Raw genomic sequence first — 19,825 nt, forward strand, 5'->3', positions numbered from 1 at the left:
TGATTATAACTATATACAGTTATGAATACTAGTCTTTGGTACTGCTAGCCTAAAAAAGGCAGTGTTCCTACAACACTTCCTACAATCTCTAAAAGCTGTACTCATTTGGTGATCTAGTTAGTCATACTGAGCATGTCAAGGATAACAAGGAGCCTGACAGGAGGCATGGCTTTTATGGCTCTTGGGATTTCATCAATTTGCGGTGCTCTACTGGGATAATTTCATCATTAGTTATCTGTGTCACAGGAATATAATGAAATTTAAAGCCACACTAATTCAGCAGTACTGGCTCTGTTCAGTTCTACATGTAGGGTGTGAAGCAGTAAAACATATACCAAGATGTATGGTCAGCTTCCATTCTCTTCATTTACTTGCATCACTGCAAAATATTACTGTGCGCATTCTAGAGAGCATCCGCCAACCCCCGCCCCTCCCACACACACACACACACGCACAGACGTTGCTTTAAAATGTGTCATACATCTTTCACAGAAAATGAGCTCAGATTATAACCATCTGCTTAAGAGCAGCAGCTTTCAGTTCACAGTCAGCCAAGTAGGGTGAACTACTGCAGTCCACCTTACAGAAGGCACTCAATTTCACAAATGACTCCAGGAGGCTCATTTATCAAAGCATGCATAGAACATTTTCTAATTCTGTGCTTAAGGACCACCAGCATGCACAAGAAAATTGCCATTTAATTACACGTGTGTATGCAGTTGTACGCAGAAGACGTTAATGAATCCCACACATTCAACATGGCTCCCACCCAAAACATTATACTCACAGATACTCAAACAAAAAAAAAAACATCATAAATCACATACTGTGCATAAAAACATGCCTAAACACATGCATATAATCCTGTATAGAAACATGCATATAAACGTGAGTACACAGTATATTATATATACGCAAAATCTATTCATGCACATGGTTGTTAAATGAGACCTCTGGTCTCTGGAGAAGAGCTCAGTGTCTGCCAAGGATAATTCAGCCCAACAGACTTTGAGTAGCATTCAGGCAATGCATTTATTCGTGGACTGTAAAAATACCGAGGATGGACAAAACATCAATTCTAATCCTACCAGTAGTAATGGGTACTCGATTGTCAAACATAAGAGGCTTATATCGGAAAGGATTTGGACACTTACTTTATTTGCTTTGCATTTTTGTAGCGAATGAAAATGACAATTGGATATATTTGAACGCTGTGAAGCCTTTCAATGGCATGGGGTGCAATGTCGAGCAAACAGTGGCAGTCCTGAGAAATAAAATAAGAGAGCAAAGAGCAACTTCGGTTTAAAGATACATGAACAATAAATGGTTTCAAACACATGAACAAGTTGTCTCAAGGTAGTCTGATGAACATAAAAAAGGAGTTCAATGTTCTTCAGTGGCCTTCCCAGTCACTGGATCTGAATCCAATCTAGAACACCTCTAGGATATGGTAGAATGGGAGATTTCGTGCTTTTATGAAAGCATGAAACCATAAGGTGATGAAAATCATGAAATCTCAAAGGAATGTTTAGAAAATTTGTGGTATCCATGCCGCTAAGAACTGAGGCTGTTTTTTGTTTTTGTTTTTTGTTTTTTTTGAGAAAAGGGAGGCTCTACAAAGTATTAGCATAGTGTTCCTAAAAAGAAATGCTTCATGAGTCTAAGCATCAGCAGAAAATGAAAATAAAAGGTCAGAATGCCTATTTTTCTTTAATAAGTCTCACAATGACTGGGGTTTGAGCCGACATATAGACAAAGACTTGCAAATCTCAGAAAAAAATTGTTCATGGAATTAAAAAAAGTGTCATGCCCCAAAGAAATTTGCAAGGCCTTGTGCATTGTGTTAAATGTAGCAGGATACCAAACAAAAAGAAAACAAGCGACTGCTTTGGACCAATGTGTTTCTGTCTAGACCGCCTTTAAGCTGTGTATTGTAGATCAATCTCTATATCTGAACAAAAAAAACCTTCTATTTCTTGACTGACACAACCAGAAGGTCACATGCACTGTAATAAGCCTATGTTCAAAGCATTTTACATAATATTTATGTTATATTATTCTGCATGGCTAAAAAGATGGGTACTGTCTATAAAGTCTGTTCATTACACATGCCTGGAGAAAGATCTTTGGAAACTTTTGGTAGCCCATTGGAAAACCTAAACAAATTTTAAAAAGTTTGCATTTGGGTCTTTCTCGCTTGTTAACTGAAAACAGGACGGACCTTATCTGTGATCTCCTTGATGGAAGCGACAGTTGTGACATCGAAATGGCCGCTTCTTCGCTTGTAGTCGATGAAAAGGCAATCTTTCACCCCTCGCTCGATGGCCTGCTGAGATGCCTTCATTACCTCTGAATCAGCACCAAAGACAAGTTCCAAAAGTGAGTAACAATGCATGCTTGTTAACAATATTAACATTATGGATAAGAAGCTGAGAAATGAAAAGACCATTTAAAGAAGAACGTTTAAGAAAAGCTACATGGAATACAGGAAAACATTTAACTCTCTGGATATAATCAGATCCATGTGAGCATCCCAAAATGAGCAGCAGCATGAGGCAACATACAGTGCATCAGGACACATACAGCAACATTGTGGATTACTGTGCGCCAGTGACAACTAACCGAGTACACATCTGCTGAATTTCCCTGGAGACTCTTTCACGAGCATGTCTTTAACCGGGTCCACCAGTGGCCCAAGCAGCAGCACTGGCCTGGGAGATGTGCAGTCCACCTTCTGCACTCGCTGATAGGCAAGGCTCACGCAATCTAACCAAACATCACACAACACTACACATTAACTAAAGCTGGAAACTTAAATACTAAACGATAATTTCATAAAATCAATTAATAGACTATGATTCAAAAGATTGAATAACCTATAATATATTTATTGAATTATTGGAGTGATTATAAACACATCATTGTAGAAATCCTGGGTGTACTGGACATCATCTTACCCTCTAAAAATGGGATGGAGTCTGTACTTATGGCATCCAGAGCTAGTAGGTCTTTGCCATCTTTGGAGCTGCTGCGTTTGTGCTTCTGTTTCCTGCGAAAGAAAGATCTGCGAGCAGCTGCAGAGAGTGTTTTACTCGAACCCGTCTCATCCTTCAATTCAGTCATGCTGTGTCTACGATAGAACTCCTGATCCATCCTGTAACACATTAAAAATGGCCCATTTCAAAGCCCAAAAAACAACTCCAATAAAATGAATAATCTCTATAATGCCACATGCCATTCTACAGTTCATTTTAAAAGCAGGATAATCAGAGGTACCAAATCAAATGTTATGCTTTCACTAACATGTATTTGCTGGGAATTTGACCCCTTTGCATCTTTTGTGCATTTTCATCAAGTTGCCAGGCCATCCAGGTGCCAAAGTTGCCATTGGGTAGTGTGTCATCCACATAGAGAATGTCATCTTTCTTAAAGGAAAGATCCTGTTCTGTCTCAGCCACTCGGTCATAAAGTGCTCTGAGAGAAAGAAAAATAGAAATAGAATGTTACATCAAAGTGGATCAGCTTTTAGTGGGAATGCTAAGACTCTTCAACCCTGCACAGTCAGATCTTATGGATAGGAAGAAATTGTTTAAAGCAGACCAAGAAGGTAAACATAGACCTGCAATACCTGCACAATGAAAACAAACTAATCTATTTCTGAACAGCACACTGCTGTTCTCTTCATTGGCACTTCAGAATCCTTTTTCGGACCTTCTCATTAAAAAGACCCTATTACAAACAACATATGGCAGACACTTACATACAGCCTACATAGGGGATGCAAATTCTACCTCACAGAATTACAGAGATTAAGAGCTTTCGTTTACAGAGCTTCAACATTTTGGAACCATTTTTAGGTTATCAACAGAGACTTTTGTTAATAGTAAAAAATAAATAAATAAATAAATAAAAAATTAAAAATGCTTAGGGGACAATAGTCCACTGTACCTGATGTAAAATCCATCTCCTCCAGTACCTTTAACCTGATTAAACTCAACCAAGCGTTGCTGAACTTTCAATGTGACAATTTCCGCTGGCTTGAGCATCTCCAGGTAAGCTTCTTCTGCAGTCTTGTTCTTCATAACCATCGAGTTATACTGAACAAACAGAACAGTGATACACACTCAGACATAGGCTATTAAATATTTATCATGTTTTATTACCTCTAGCACTTGCGTAATAAAAACCATTCTATATATCATGTGCCCCATAATCAATTTCCATCTTTAGCAAGTGAATGTGTTGCTAGATGAGATGCTTTGTCTGGATGAGCATGAGCTACAGAGCATGCTCCACTCATTGCTCAGAGAGCTAAAGGTGACTGTGACAGGGATGTTAGCAATTCCCTTTTCTTCCTCAGAAACATTACTCAAGTTCAGTAAGAGTGGACAGGAACAGGTAATCAATACTGAACAGTAGAAAGGCCTGGAGTTGCAATTATATTGGAAGAGCAGCAGAACAATGCAGCCTGGGAGAGGAAGAATGATTGGATCTTTTACTGACTGTTAATCAGCAAAACCACTGCCCAGTGAAAAATAAGAGCAATTTTGTGTAATTCATATAAAAATAAAGTCAATATTAGTTTGAGAAGAAGTTTTGACATGAATCTTTAAGCCTCTAGGCCTCCATGTGCTCTTCGTATTTTCCTGAGAATATATGAATAATTTGCACTCAACTATAAATGTCCCCAAGAGCATGAGCAACTCACCTCCAAGATCATGTCTCCAGGCATTAGGACATCTGCCAACTTAGCAGGACTGTCCTCCTCCAGATTCTCCACAAAAATCCCACACAGATTTCCTCCACAAATCTGCAGTTCCACCTGAGTCTTCCTCACCGACACTACTCGTGGCTCTGGAATCTTTTTACTGCCCTCCGATGACATTCTGAGACCAGAGCATGCAAAATTTTTGTGTAAATTACATTAGAGTACTTTTCAAAACATTTTGCCATGTTTTGGTTTGGCTATTGTCTACAGTGTATTGTAAAACACTGTACCTGATGAAGCTGTGTGGGCTGGTGGTAGGTGTGGTCTGTTTTGATGACGGAGTGAGGGTTCCTTCATCCTGCTCGCTGAGTGTGTCTATGGTTGAGTGGTTATCTGGTGTAGTAGCGCCGCTGCCCTGAGGAGTGGAATGGCTGCTCACTGGCTCCATCCGAGAGCTACAACCAAAATATATAAATCACATAAATCTGTGTCCGAATGCTATCACAAATAAAGCCAGTTTTATGACATATACCTGGAGCGGGAGTGGTTGCCCAGCTGGTACATGTGTGGGTTGTACTGTGCCATGATCGTGATGGTATCACACTGTTGACCTATGACCAAACGCGCCTGCTGTTCAGTGGCATTACGCAGGTTTATCCCGTTATACTAAGGAAAATTACAGACAAGAGACACACAATAAACAACCACAACCCAAATAATAAACAACAGAAGTGAAATACTGATGAATAATTCCTGTATATTCCATAGTACTGACCTCAAGTAGCTGGTCTCCATACTCCAGGCCTGCCTGGTGAGCAATGCTGCCTCCAGTCACCTTGGATACAAAGATGCCGCCATTCTCACCGCTGACAATGGAGATGCCCAAAGGTTCGGCACCTTTATGCACAATCACGTTCCTTGGCTCCTCCAGATATGGCCTTTTAGAGCACAGACATTACAATAACGTCACTATCAGATATCACCCCTCCCCATTAGAACAGTGAGTACCGACCCCAGTCGTGCTATGTGTCTGATACTCCTCAGCGTGCTCAGGTGTGGTGATCTCATGGTCTGCTTTGAACCCTAACATTGTAGTGTATTATGGAATTTCAGGAGTGCACTGCATATCTACACTATGATTTCAGACATAGATATAAAAAGGTGCACTTTTTATAGGTGCACAAAGAATGGAGTGTTGTTTATGACATACTGCTAAAGTAACTATGCATTGTCTTGGCTTCAGCTGACACTGAGTGAGGACAACAAACTCAACAAACTCACAATTGAGGCATTTTAGACAGTAAGAAACTAAGCTGCGGAAGAAACAGCGAATAGAGCTGTGTAGGAGTGACTGGAGTTGGGAAACGCTGTCCCATAGAATATGATCCACATTGTCTTCCTTGACAGACACATAACCAGTGTGTCTTCATGCAACTGGCACAGAGTTCTAGCATTTTTAGCAGATTACATATACAGCACTAGAGTTACAGAAATATACAACAACAACACAAAAAAAAAATAAAAAATCAAGAAGGATATAAGCAAAGATCCAGAAAGGTGGGGACTATCAACTCAAAAAGACCTGCATATAAAAATTGCTCTAAATAAAAGGTAAACAAGAAGAAAAATGCAGCAATCCTTATTTTAAAAAAAAAAAAAAAAAAAAAAAAAGCAGAACGAATACTTTATTTATTATAAATGGACAAAGGTTGATTTGCGTCCTATTTTCCCTACAGGTTTAACAAACAAGACCTTCAAACTACAAATAGGAATGACTTTTATTCATCAACTTATTTATATCAAGACTTTACACAAAATTTTGTTCACTTCACTCAACCCACGTTCATTCTATCGATACCACACATAAGAAGGTATTTCCATAGCCAGTAATTTAGAATGCAGGTCTTTATGGCAAAGAAGAAGGTCAATCAAGCATTCCCTGTGCATGACTGACAAGAAACAAACCTCAGGCTCCTGAGAGAGGAGAACCTAGGCCTAGCAGCCAGAGGGATTCTCAGAAATGACCTGTTACGGTACAGAGATCTGAAAGATTTGTAGGAAGCAAAGAACAGAGGCAGAAGAGACACTGTGTGAAAATCTACAAAGAAGCAGAAAGACTCAGACTGAAGGAAGACAAATTTAAACAGATGAATGCAGACAGAGATGTTAAAAACACCATAAAGGAATTAAACAGGTAATGGAAGGAATGGCTTGAAATAATGATCACACCTTTAAACTGATCTTAGAAAAAGAGAGAGTGAGAGAGAAAGAGAAACACATTCTGATCAGGTTTCTGAGAGCTGTTGCTGGGCAAGTGCTTGAGTGCACTGAACAGACAAGCTAGACATACATTAGACATACAAAAGTGAGCTGTTGCTGGGCAACAGTGCATTAGAATTGATGGGAGGGCTGTACCTGTCTTTCCTGTGGTCTCCCGTGGGTACGGGACTGACTGAGATCCGTGTGGAGATGGAGTTCTGGGACTGGCTGGAAGCAAACGAGGACGTCTCAAGATTAAGTGGGGACATGGGCGGTGTGATGAGACTGGGACTGCTGCACTCTGAATGCGACAGAGACCCTAACACACACACACACACACACACACACACACGAAAAAAAAATTACATGATAATCGTCCATTTATGATACGAAAACTTGCCTGTATTAGTAAAAGTAATTCTTGTAGAGATCTGAATATTGTGAAATATCAATAATGCTCTCTTCAATAGATCATTAATTTGTGTGGAGATACAAACCTCTGTCAGAGCCCAGCATTGAGCGTGGATACCGCGGTGTGGGAGGGATTTTTATCCTTTCTGTGCGATACTGTACATTACTGGAAGAACCTGCAAAGCAGACAGAACCACTCAGGCACGTGTAAAAACTACGAGAAAAAATGCATAAACTATCTCCAAAGACTATCCAGATGGTAAAAGATGAGAGGAAGGCAAAGTGGAGACTGACCAAGTCTGGCACTGGACGGCAGCGAGTTGGTGCCATGAGAGGTTTGGCTGCTGCGGGAGGACTCCGAGTACTCAGCAGAACGCTTCTGGCTAAGGTCCAGACTCAGACGCCCTTGATGTTGTGGACTGAGACATAGACACAGAGACAGATGGAGAGTGAGAGAGATAAAGCAAGCATGCAAGAGTGTCACATGCAGAGTGTGAAGAAAAGGAAATAATTCATTTCAGCATCGAAGCCTGCAGAACATTTACATGCTTTTGAGGTTAGAAAAGAGCCACTGTGTAACCTGAATCTTTTTGTGACCGACTCTATACAAAATGTATATTTTGCACTCTTTAATGCACAGTTTAATAGTTAGCTCACCAATGTATGATTGCAAATATATATTATTTAAAAAGCACCAATGTTAATGTCACTGAAACATTGTCACAAAAGGCAGTTTGTGCATTTCCATGTTGTAGAGCAGGTTTTTGCATTTCCAGTGTTTCTGCTGTCAGTTTTTTTATTCTTTACATTAATACTATTATGTATTCTGCATCCATACATGCCTAAGAAACATGTTAGACTGGTGCCACCTGGACTGCGTACTGGAGAAAGCTGACAACTGTCCACAAGGGGGAGCTATTACCACTTGTGGTTCAGTTTCTGCGGTAATTCTAAATTTTAATTCTTAAAAACTGCTTAATTTTTGATGCTGACAATTATTTCCCTTCAACCAGCCCAGCACCAGTTACAACTCAGGGATGTTCTAAAAACCCCAGGTCTACAAAGCAGAATGTGTAGTCTTGTTTGGCAGGAAATTATAAGATGTGTTTGTGTCATCTAAAAGATGTGCACCAATTAAAAAACAGCATGTGTAAGCCTCACGGTACCTTGGGTGTGTGTGCTGATGGCAGATCTGGTTAATGACGGAGGGACAGTTGCTGGTGTGCACTCTGTGGCTGCGGACAGTGTAAACAGGGTTCCTCATAACAGCTGTCACTGCTGTGCACGGGGCCAGACCTCGATGTACGGAGTCTGGAGTCATGACCAAGAATATATTTCAATAAGAAAGACGAACACTTGTTCTTTATTGCCTGCTCTGTGCATTTCTGCCAGTGTTTCTTGACAAAAGCATATTTCAGGATCTAATGGTAGGATCTAAAGTCATGGTCAAGTAGACAATTAATAATTTGTTCTTTTTGTGGGCTCCTTTGGCAAGCTTAAATGTAATGCCAACTGCTACAAACAACACATGAACAAAAAGTTAGGGAAGTTATAGAAATCATCTACCCTGACCATGTCTGCTTTTATATAAAAGAAATCAAAGAAAGTTAAATTGTTTAATTTATTGCAAGAATACTATATGCAGTAAATGAAGTGGAGAATGGACTTTAGAATGGACTTACTGGGTGGCAGGGTTCCGTTAACGAATGTGGGAACAAACCCTACGCTGTGTCTGTAAGGGCGGCTAGGCGATGAGCGCAGTACGTCCCTCTGGTCTAAACTGTCCCCGTCATTAGAGTGGCTCTGTTCAACACATTAATGCAAGAAACATAAATTTGCCAAATAAAAAATAAAAAAATGATAGAAAACTACACAAACACCAAATTAACTGTAGACCAGAGGTATACCCCAAAAACAACCACACCTCAATCTCAAACTGTGAAGCTAACTGAAGCAGGCAATAAAGCTTCCAAATTTACCTGAAAGCTTTGTAAGGGGATGGACTGAGGCGTCATCCTGCGCCTGAGAGCCGGGGCCGATTTGGGACGTGGCCGCTTGACCTCAGGCTCATCGAGCCGTGTGCGCCCGATGTCCTCTTCGCATGACTTCCTAGAGCTGAGCACCCTGCCCTCATGGGCAACTTCTGTGAAGCACAAATTCCCGTTACACTCTTCCTGTTGGCTCTCAGTGATCGTGGAGTCTGAGGCCGAACTGCCCTGCTGCTTCGGCTTGAACTTGAAAGAATCACTGCGTGTAGGTGGAGTTGGGGGTGTGGACAAAGTGTCTGTTTTGGAAGGCTGTGGTGAATGGCTGGTTAGGTATTCCATTTTGGAGGGTGTATCTGGCCGTTTGAAGGTTTCCGCATCAAAAATGGACTTCCTTTGCTTGGGCGATTTGTAAATGGACAGCTGGGCTGGGCTTTCTGCTGTCATGGGAACTCCAACCACCATCTTGGGCCAGGTGCCACCACTGTGCTTGGTGTCAGGCACTGGCTCCAAGCTGCTGCTTTCAGGCCCGGCTGACTCAGGACGAGTGTAGCAAATCTCCTGGAAGGCACTGGGACCGTAACGAGCACACAGGGTGCTGGGGTGCAGAGTAGAGGGAGAGAAGGGCTTCCTCTCCTCAGAGTCGGCTCTCTGCTTCCTCCTTTCTCCACCCGCTTCACCACTGTAAATGTCTGTCTGGGTGGAGCTATTGTGCTTAAGGTTCCGGCTGTTACGAGAGTGAACCTCAGACATGAGAATTCTGCCGTTGCACTTCTCTGCCTCCCTCAGACCCTCAAAGATGTTGTGGCCTGACGTTCCCTGGGGAAAGAACTGATCAGGAGACAGATGTTAAATTGCTATGTGCTTTTCTAAATGTCACTCCTTAAGATCTGAATATTCTACAGTAATGTGAAAATAAACAAGCAGCTGAAATTGGTTGCAAACTCCTGACTGCTCACATAAAACATAAAAAGCCCCCCCACTTACAGCACCTGTCACAAACATTACAACATGTGGAAGCAGGATCTCCACATTTTGAAATGAGATCACAGACACAAACGTGCATAAATACACACACAGCTCTGCAGTGCACTGAAACACACTCACCTTCATGAGGGAGAGGCTGAGAGAGTCCCTGCATCCCCTCAACAGAGCCTCACACTCTGTAACAGATTTGTTATCCAGAGCAATTCCATTTATCTGTGAAGGGAAAATATAGGTCAGAGTTTATAAAAGAAAAGCACCAGCAGACTTCCTAACTCTTCCCATAAAGCATGCATTATCTGAGAGAATGGAGACGGGGTATATTTTTGTTATCAAATTATCCATCTGCAATGAATCGATTTATGTAAAATGTTCAATAAACCGCCAAGTTGCAAAAGCTAAAATTTTAGCTTTGAGAAAATTTATGAACCCATTCAATATGCTCCAGTATTATTGATGTTTGTGCTACACACAGCCCTTGCATTTAAATTTTGCAAACAGCATAAAGATTCCCCATCTTCTGGAGGTTTCACATCAATAAAACACAGTGTGTGCTGAAAAACCAGGAGCCATATTAAAGTCATTATAAAAAGGTCTACAAATTTCCTCAAACTGTCTTGTGAGTTACAAATGCATGCATAAATAACCAAAGGTGTGCAAGTGTTTAATTATGATTATGTTGTCAGGATAAGGGGCTTTGTTGTTTGAATTTTGTTCAGCATTATCACACCACTACGACTCCAAAAAGCTAGAATATGCAAATAAACACATTATTTTTTTTTTATTATTCTGTATTATGAGCATCCCAACTAATCTCAGACAAATGATCTGGTTGAATGTGTTCATTCAACAAACATGAAGCATTTTGGTCAAATAACGCAGGCCATTGCAAACTTACAGCAATGAGACGATCTCCAATGTTAAGGGAGCCTTCTCTCGCAGCAGGGCTGCCAGCTGCTAGCGCTGTCACATACACTCCACTCTCCAAGCCAATACCACTGTCTGAAGACACCATTCACATGGGTAGAGTTAATAAGGAGAATAGAAACAATCACAGTCATTTTATTTAGCTAACACTCTCCATTGTGGAAAACTGAGCAAAGCGATACCTTTGTGCCCGATGAGATTAACGTGTACAGGAGTAACTAGTCTTCCCCCTAAAGACTTTCTCCTGCGCACCACCATATTGATCACTCCTCCTCCGTTGAGCACAGCTTTGATGACCTGCTTCCTATCTTTGTTTGTAAGATCTATGTCATTTACCTTCAGCAGCCAGTCATTCACTCTGGAAGGGGAGACACAGCTGGTTTGGCCAAAGAAATCATTTGAATAAAATAAGAAGCGATTATCAACTGATTGTACCTTAACCTCCCATCTGCAATACTTCCTTTGTCCACCCTGGTTACAAAAATCCCACAATCTCCTGGTAAATATGGATCATTCACCCCCTCTGCTATATCAAACCCCAGTGCCTTCAAGTCCATGTCATCCTGCTCAGAGAAGAACAGATTACAGTACATGTATACTGTCTCATCTATGGCACACGATTTTTGTTGACTTAAATTCAGCAACGCTGTTTTGTCGTGCTATGACAGAGACTCACTTTGTCCTTCTCAAACTCCACCACTTCAGTCTCCCATTCCAAGGAGTCTGTATCTATGGCTGAATCATGTGAGCTGTGTGCCAGCAGTGGGTAGAATGGTGTCTCCTTCTCCTGCTGACACTCCATCTTTTCCCTACAGCACACACAACACAGCACAACACAACACAACAGACATTACATCAGAGTAAAGACACTGCTGGGCACCATACGCAGACCAGGTCTTCTCAGATGACACAAAAAGGTTCAATATCTCACAGGAGAAACCTGTACTAACAAACAGTCCTGAATACTACATTATACCTGTATACATCTGTAACCATCTGACATTTTATTCCAAATGTTATTTTCTAATTCTATGAAAAATAAATCTGCCTCCAAAAATCCATATAAACAAATTAAAGGATAAATCTATCTGTCAGCAAAATAACCATGATTCTGAACTGATATATGGCCAAGAGCAATTAAAGTCCACATTATTGTTTAAGCGTTTCCGGCAAAACATAAGCCTTTTACTTTTGTTTCATTTAGTGCATGAGCATAAAACCAAACAGGAGTTCGCTAACAGCTTTTTATAAAATATGGTGTAAGCAGAAGAAAGAAACAGAACAATGCTAAGTTTGGTAATGAGTTATACAGCAGTACTGACCTGCTAGCTACCTACGCAAATGCATCAACATAGTGAGCTAGCTAATGATAGCCATGCAAAAGAATATATGGAGTTTAACTATAGCAAGAAAGGAGAGTCAGCATGAACTAATGTACAAAACTGAAGAAAATAAAAAGAGAATTATAAGAAATAAGAAGTTTAAAGAGGATATAATGATGCCTGTAAGGAAATACAGGTATATTGGGGGAATTTTGTCACCAAAACATTTAAGCTAAAGTAGAGCAAAGCCTGGAGGGTGCCACTGATTTTTAAAACTAAGACACCTTGACTATGTCATACACAAAACAGCCACGAGAGGGAGACAACTGCACTGGCCAGCAAGCCACAGCACAAACCCAAGTGCTCACTTCAGTTCTTTCAGTTCTCTGACAGCGTCGTTCTTCTGTTTCCTCATATCATCCAGGTTGCGCAGGGCATCGGCCAGGTCACTAACAGCACGGTCCCTTTCTCTGCGCAGGTTATCACACAGAGTCCTGGCAGAGAGTATAAAATAATGCTGCAACAAATCTAGGGCCATATAATCTAAATAAAACATTTGTGATAATCAGCATTTAAAAAAAAAAATCCATGAACGATGGAACTTGTGTTTATGGAACTGTGAGTGTACCGGATGCTTTCTCTCTCTGCCACAATCTTGTCTCTCTCCTGGAAGGCCCAGTCCCTGCGGCACTTCGCCACCTCGGCTTCCTGCGCAGCCTCCTTCAGTTCCTGAGACATGGCCTCACACTGTTTCCTCAACACCTCGATCTCTTTATTGGCACGCTCCATGTCCAAAGTGGCAGTGTCTTGTTTCTGTCCATACAACCCAAAATTTAGTTACTGGGTACAAAGACTAAAACATAACATTTATCAGTTTGAATCTATTATCATGCCTCCTGCTATACATCGAGAAACAGGTCTCATGATTTCTCATCCACAAGTCTAATCCCACGGAGTTACCACTGATTTGTTTTAGGTGACTTCTGTTGTCGTATGATTGAGTTGTGTTTTTTGTGTAAACATTTTCCCTGTAAATACTTTTAAAGTCAAAAGGTAGAATTGATGAATCTGTTAACACAGATGGCATATGAAATAAAATATCCAATACTGCCTAAAAAATGATGAATCTGTTAACACTTAGAAGTATTAACTAGACAGATGTCATATGAAACAAAATATCCAATATTGCCTAAAAAATTTGAGCAAATAAACCAAGCAATATTCCATCAAATGTAATGCTGTGTCTTAATTTGGAATCATAATATTTTAATGTAGAAACAAGGCAATTATATACTTATAATTTACTATTTAAATTCATTATTAATTCATATGTGTTGTTATAATATAGAACGCTATTTGATTTGACTCAGGTGTCATATGCACATGATCAAGTACCTGTCTGGCCTGGTAATACTCCCGCAGTAGCTGGTCCCTCTGTATAATGGCTTCGGTTCTTTCTTTCCTGGCTACGTCTCGCTCCTCACGTACAGTTTCGATGTCTTTGCAGGCCTGACTCAGCTCTTTCTGAGCCTCTGCTTTGTCCTTCACTTCATGGCAGTATTTCTCCAGCAGCTCGTTACGCTCACAGATGGCACGGTCTCGATCCACCAGTGATGAATTGAGCTCCTAAAAGTACAATATCATCAGCAAATGCAACATGTCATGCTCTATTATTTATCTGACCAATAAAAATGGTCTGATTCACAGGTGCTGAGGTCATGATCTAATATTGTAGGGCACTATAATATGATGCTTATAATCAAATTCATGACAACTTTTATGGTATATTGCAAGGTAGGAACACAATGAGCTTGTTTCTTTCACTAAAACTTTCTTTACAGGATTGTCCCTGTTACCTGTCTGAGTGCTTCCAACTCCTCACTGGCCACCATCTTCTCTGAGGAGTTGTTTTTGAGGCGAGCTTCAGCTGCTTCCAGTTCCGTCTGCAGCCTGTCCACTTCTTTAATGACCTGGTCCCGTTCACTCATGATCAGCCTGTACTCGTTAAACACAGAATCTCGCTCCTCCTTGTACTTCTCAGCATCCTTCACCGCCTTCAGCTGGAAGTTCTTGTAACGTGTCATCTCTGATTGCAGTCTTTCCATCTCTCTTTGCAGCTCTTTATTCTGAGCTGAAACTTTATTCAGCTCCTGCTGCACTGAATCAAACCTGACAGGGCACAAAAAAAAAAAAAAGACTTGTTACCTGTGTTCTGTGCTTCATACTGTAGAGCAAGGTTAAAAATAAAACTTACTCATTCTATAAATTACATGTTCTCTACCTGGGTCTTGGAGTCCTGTCTGTCCTGTACATTTTATGTAAAGCTTTCCATGCTAACTAACTTCCATGAATGAAGCAGGGATACTACAGGAACATGGAAAGGAACCTGTAAGCAATTTCTGACTCATATTGATTAACTACTGGGAAGACCTTGCTTTGTAAATATTTAGTGTTTATTTGGCTTTTGGGATGTGGTCTATTGTTTTCTAAATAAATAAACAAACAAACAAACAAATAAATAAATAAATAAATAGATGGCCACAGAATAATTACAGCTAACAGTCAGGTCATGGAAAAATCAACCAAAAATGTGCACCAAACATTTAGCTATTAGTTCTACATCTACCTGTATCAGCACAGGCTTTTGACATAATACTTTGACAATATTTATTTAGTGCTGCATTGTGCAGTACATGGTAGTCCAACTGGTCCAGTGGTACATGGCCATCCGACTGGTCCAGCTACTGTGATCCTGCCTCTGTGAATCTATTTAAACAGTGAACTGAAAAGGGGTGTGTCAGGGCATTTGGTAGAAAAACATCACTAGCTAAAGCAAATAAACAGAGAGTGGAAACAGAAAGTGTTTTTTTCCTTCTCCTGTACCGATTCAGTGAGAGAAAAGCCAATAAAGAGGACCTATTTCTCCTTCCAGCATTAAGCAAGGTAATTTAAAAAATAAAGCATCAAGCACTTTTCATTAAGAATGAAGCAAATACAATTTATTATAACGTATAGCATATAGCATATTTAAGGACTTATTTTTCAGACGTATAAAACGTTATTTAAGTCCATAAAGAGATATGTTTTGAATATTTTCAAACTAGGTTCACAAAGTTTCACATGATAATGTGTTTCCCAAGGAAATACAACTTAAAGCTTGATAGGTTTATCATAATCACGAGGGATTTGACACTCTTCCCACTATTTGGCAGGCATGAAATATGATCATATTAAAAAAAAGAGACAATTCCACATTGTATTTATGCATCCAGATGAAATTTGTATAGACTCGAGTCCGGTTTGCTTCTTACCGCCGGATAGAGGCCGAGTACTGTTGTTGGTAGTGCATGGCTGTATCCCTCTGCTTCATCAAAGTGTCAGTCTGTTTCTGCAGCCGTCTGTTCTCTTCCTCCGCCTGTTCCAGTCGACTCAGATCGGTGTTGTGATTTGCTACCTTTTCACTGTATCGCTTGCTCAGGTTGTCATACTCTTTCTTCAACCCCTCTAGCTTATCCATTGCAGTGTCATAGAGTTTCAAAACCTCTGAGGACCCTTTCTCCCTAATAACCTAGACAAGGAAACACAAGACAACCGATCCTTCATTTATATAGGAGAGCAAAAACCTGTTTGTTCAATGGCCAAAGTAAGATACATAATGCAAACACCAGATGGCAACCGTGTATTAAAGAACAGCACGGTAGCTCTAAAGAGTAAACTGTTTCTATTTCATATCTGCTAACGAGTCATTAAAATAAATTTCATACTTGTATGTAAACAATAAGATGTCATATCACATATGATTACCAACAGATGGTTACCAACTGTGATATGCTCTTTTCCCTGAGAGTATCATGTGTGTAAAATGTGTTTAATGACACTTTTGGACAAGGCAGGATGCACTGTGCATTTGATGCATCGGTCTGTGATGGGACCTGCACTAACAGGTCATGCGTACACGGTAACCTTGCACTTAACTCTTCCTACAATCGTGATCATATTTTTACTTCACTGCTGGATAAAAATCGCTGCAGAAGACACTGGGGAAGATGCACACAACCCATGAACGTTTCTACAGTTTTAATCTGGAAGGAAGCCTGATAAATCAGTCAGGAGGAGAAGGGGAAAAAATAAAACCAGAGTCATGACAGGAAGCCGATGTGTGTCGCACGGAGATGTGTCGATGTTTGCACAGTTACATCTCATAGAATAGCTTAGGACTGGTGCTTGAGGCATTTAAGGTCAGATGAGAGATACAGTACTTATCATATTGTGCCGAATCAGGGACAAGTAAACACCCTTGTGTATTTTAAAACTGCACACATGCCATTTGGCCCAAAATGTTACAAGAGACAATGTAATGACAAATTGATCACATGCCCTGGATGTCTTAAGGAGTGAAAATCATATCTCACAGATCAATATTTGGATAAACCTAAGACACTGCAGAAAAGACAAAGCGATATGGTGCCATTTCAAGTGCTTACGTTAGAAATAGGAAAACTCTCCAATAAACAGGACACGATAAACTTTACTGTGCAGCTCTTGCAAAACAATCTTCTTATCTTTCATATTAACGATAAGAGTTTTGCTACCAGCATACTACAAGACCCGGACTCTTCTCAGCATAAACTCTGCTATCAGCTATACCAACTGTGCTCTCCTGTTCCTTGGAGCATTCTGTGCAGAATTAGATATATGTGCTGGAGGTCTATTCAATACATACCTGTTGTTGCTGGAGTCTCATTTCAGCCACCTCTTTCTGGTCTTCTGAGTGCAGTCTCTTGAGCTCCTCACAGCTCTGTTTCAGATGGTTGTGCTCTCTTACGAGCTGAGCATTATCTCTTCTCATCACCTCCATCTCCTCCTTTAGCTGAGACTGATCACTCAGGAGACGGCTGTGCAGCATGCTGAAACACAATTTGGTTCGTCTGTAGTGAATCCTAATGAAAACTGCTCAGTAGCACAACAGGCATTTTAATTGGGTTGACCTAACGCATTCGCACTTGAAATTCAAATCTGTATTGCAAATAGGACAAGGGTCCCAGATGTACCAGAATGGCCAAGTATAAGATAGGACTTTAGTGCACAGTATTGCATGGGACCCAACAGGACCTTGTATTGTCCTATGTCTATCCAAATAGGGGAAACAAAGATATCGTAAATATATTTATAATATTAAATAAATTTATATTTATAAATAATTTTATTATTTAAATAAATATATAAATAATAAAATTTTAAAAGTAAAATAATAATAAATAAATTACAAAATAATAAATAAATAAGCAAATAAAAGAAAGAAAGAAAGAAAGAAAGAAAGAAAGAAAGAAAGAAAGAAAGAAAGAAAGAAAGAAAGAAAGAAAGAAAGAAAGAAAGAAAGAAAGAAAGAAAGAAAGAAAGAAAGAAAGAAAGAAAGAAAGAAAGAAAGAAAGAAAGAAAGAAAGAAAGAAAGACTACACATATCTAGGAATATAGCTACCAGCAATTCTATTCTTGCCAAATCTTATAGAATATTGCCTAATCTTGGAACAGTAAATAGGAAGGAATGCAAATGAATTGCATTTCTAATTCTTATTAAAATCTAAATGATTCCTAATCAGTTAATGAAATTATTGAGAACAGGTTTTACATTTCCAACCAAAAACGAAAGTGAATAATTATTAAACATGGTCACTGCCCTTCATAAGAAGCAGCGTATAATGTGATAATCCTCCATAGTATATACTTATTCCAATCAAACAGAGATGTCTGTAAGCGGCTACATGACTACATAATACCCAGCATTACTGTAGCTGCCACATCTGTACATGTCTGGATGCCTACAAAAGTGCAGATTAATACGGAAAAAGTGTCACAAACAAACCCTTTAGCTAAAGCTACTTAAAGCAGACATCGTTTGAGAGAAAACCCCAAAATAATTCAGTACATTAATAGGATACAGCTTGTTTCTTCAGGCATGCAATAGAGCCATAATAACTCTTACTAATTAAACTCTCGGGTTGAAACGTGGATGGTTGTTAGCAGTGACAGCATGAGTCTCTGCCTCCCGCTTTGCTGGAAAACCCAACTGTGTCCTAGAATTAGCAACAGAAAATACTAGAAAACACTCACTGGTAGAAGTCGGCTTCCTTCACTGCCTCCTCGCACCTCTTGAGGGTTTTGGTATGCTGGTTCTGCAGAGCCTGTAGATCTGCCATGGCCTTCATGCACTGGGTTTTGAGTCGCTCATAGTCGTGACTGGCTTTGGAATTTGGCCTTTTGAAGACAAGAGAAATATATCAGTGCTGTCACTCTTTCTGCAAGGGTGCTTTACAGTTAATAGAGATAAAGCACAGGCTTTGCAAAATTCTAAGGCATGACATCAACTAAAAGAAAATGGAATGAAAGTGAAAATGTTTTTTTTGATTATTGTTATGTATTTGCTAAAACAATGAAATGCTGTGTTATGTCCTTGACAATATGCTGCAAAGGTTTTGCTTCTTCAAAATCCTACAGGCACACAAGAGAAAAACAAAGTGACAGGAACCATACCAGGAACCATAGAGCCTCGTTTCCAGTAAGAGCGGCAAGCAACAAAGCAAAAGCGACAACATTTAAATAGCAATTTTGTCAATTCCATACAAATTACATACAACCTAGGGAAATGGCTCAAATAATTTTTCACTATAATCCTACAGTGTGCATGTTTCAGCACTACTTTACATTCCCGTTTACAACTTTAGCTTCATCCATCCATTCTCACGGGGTCACAGGAGGCCTGGAGCCAGTACTGGGGAGTTGGGGCACAAGGAGGGGGGACACCCTGGGCAGAGAGCCAACCGATCACAGGCCACAATCACACACACACCACACCCTTTTACACACTACAGACAATTTAGAGATGTAGTGATCAGCCTATAATACATGACATTGGACATGGGGAGGGAACATGAGTACAGGAGGCCCCTGAGGCACGTGGTGAACACCACAACACTGCACACACAGGGCAGAGGCATCATTCGGACCCCCAAACCCAGGGGTGTGAGGCAACCATGTTAACCAATAAACCACTGTAAACCCCCATAAAAAAAAAAAAAAGAAAAAGAAAGAAACCTTGTAAGGTAGAAGCAGAGATCATCGCTTCTAGTGAGTTTACTTTAGTACAGTAAATACACTTTAAACAAACATGATGTGGCAACTGTTTCTCATCAGAGAGCTGGACAGTGCACACCAACAAGGAACAGGAGTGT

At 40.1% G+C, this 19,825-nt stretch overlaps 1 protein-coding gene across 5 annotated transcripts in view; it reads right to left on the bottom strand.

The window, feature by feature from the left end:
• dlg5a (discs, large homolog 5a (Drosophila)) overlaps positions 1-19,825 on the bottom strand; it is a 37,052-nt gene that overhangs the window by 2,259 nt on the left and 14,968 nt on the right. For all 5 annotated transcript variants that reach the window (XM_047812307.1, XM_047812306.1, XM_047812305.1 and 2 more), the window contains 28 exons: positions 18,708-18,851; positions 17,320-17,503; positions 15,908-16,164; positions 14,453-14,765; positions 13,992-14,222; positions 13,225-13,409; positions 12,965-13,090; positions 11,951-12,083; positions 11,710-11,837; positions 11,457-11,632; positions 11,246-11,349; positions 10,471-10,563; positions 9,358-10,194; positions 9,061-9,181; positions 8,545-8,689; positions 7,673-7,797; positions 7,465-7,554; positions 7,124-7,286; positions 5,484-5,646; positions 5,241-5,374; positions 4,999-5,163; positions 4,709-4,886; positions 3,949-4,097; positions 3,304-3,474; positions 2,958-3,154; positions 2,623-2,766; positions 2,222-2,349; positions 1,155-1,264 (listed from right to left, as the gene is read on the bottom strand). In XM_047812307.1, the coding sequence (XP_047668263.1) occupies positions 1,155-1,264; positions 2,222-2,349; positions 2,623-2,766; positions 2,958-3,154; positions 3,304-3,474; positions 3,949-4,097; positions 4,709-4,886; positions 4,999-5,163; positions 5,241-5,374; positions 5,484-5,646; positions 7,124-7,286; positions 7,465-7,554; positions 7,673-7,797; positions 8,545-8,689; positions 9,061-9,181; positions 9,358-10,194; positions 10,471-10,563; positions 11,246-11,349; positions 11,457-11,632; positions 11,710-11,837; positions 11,951-12,083; positions 12,965-13,090; positions 13,225-13,409; positions 13,992-14,222; positions 14,453-14,765; positions 15,908-16,164; positions 17,320-17,503; positions 18,708-18,851 (5,094 nt within the window). The remainder of the gene's footprint in view (positions 1-1,154; positions 1,265-2,221; positions 2,350-2,622; positions 2,767-2,957; positions 3,155-3,303; positions 3,475-3,948; positions 4,098-4,708; positions 4,887-4,998; positions 5,164-5,240; positions 5,375-5,483; positions 5,647-7,123; positions 7,287-7,464; positions 7,555-7,672; positions 7,798-8,544; positions 8,690-9,060; positions 9,182-9,357; positions 10,195-10,470; positions 10,564-11,245; positions 11,350-11,456; positions 11,633-11,709; positions 11,838-11,950; positions 12,084-12,964; positions 13,091-13,224; positions 13,410-13,991; positions 14,223-14,452; positions 14,766-15,907; positions 16,165-17,319; positions 17,504-18,707; positions 18,852-19,825) is intronic.

Source organism: Tachysurus fulvidraco, chromosome 4, assembly GCF_022655615.1.
Source record: "Tachysurus fulvidraco isolate hzauxx_2018 chromosome 4, HZAU_PFXX_2.0, whole genome shotgun sequence".
NCBI classification, from domain to species: Eukaryota; Metazoa; Chordata; class Actinopteri; order Siluriformes; family Bagridae; genus Tachysurus; species Tachysurus fulvidraco.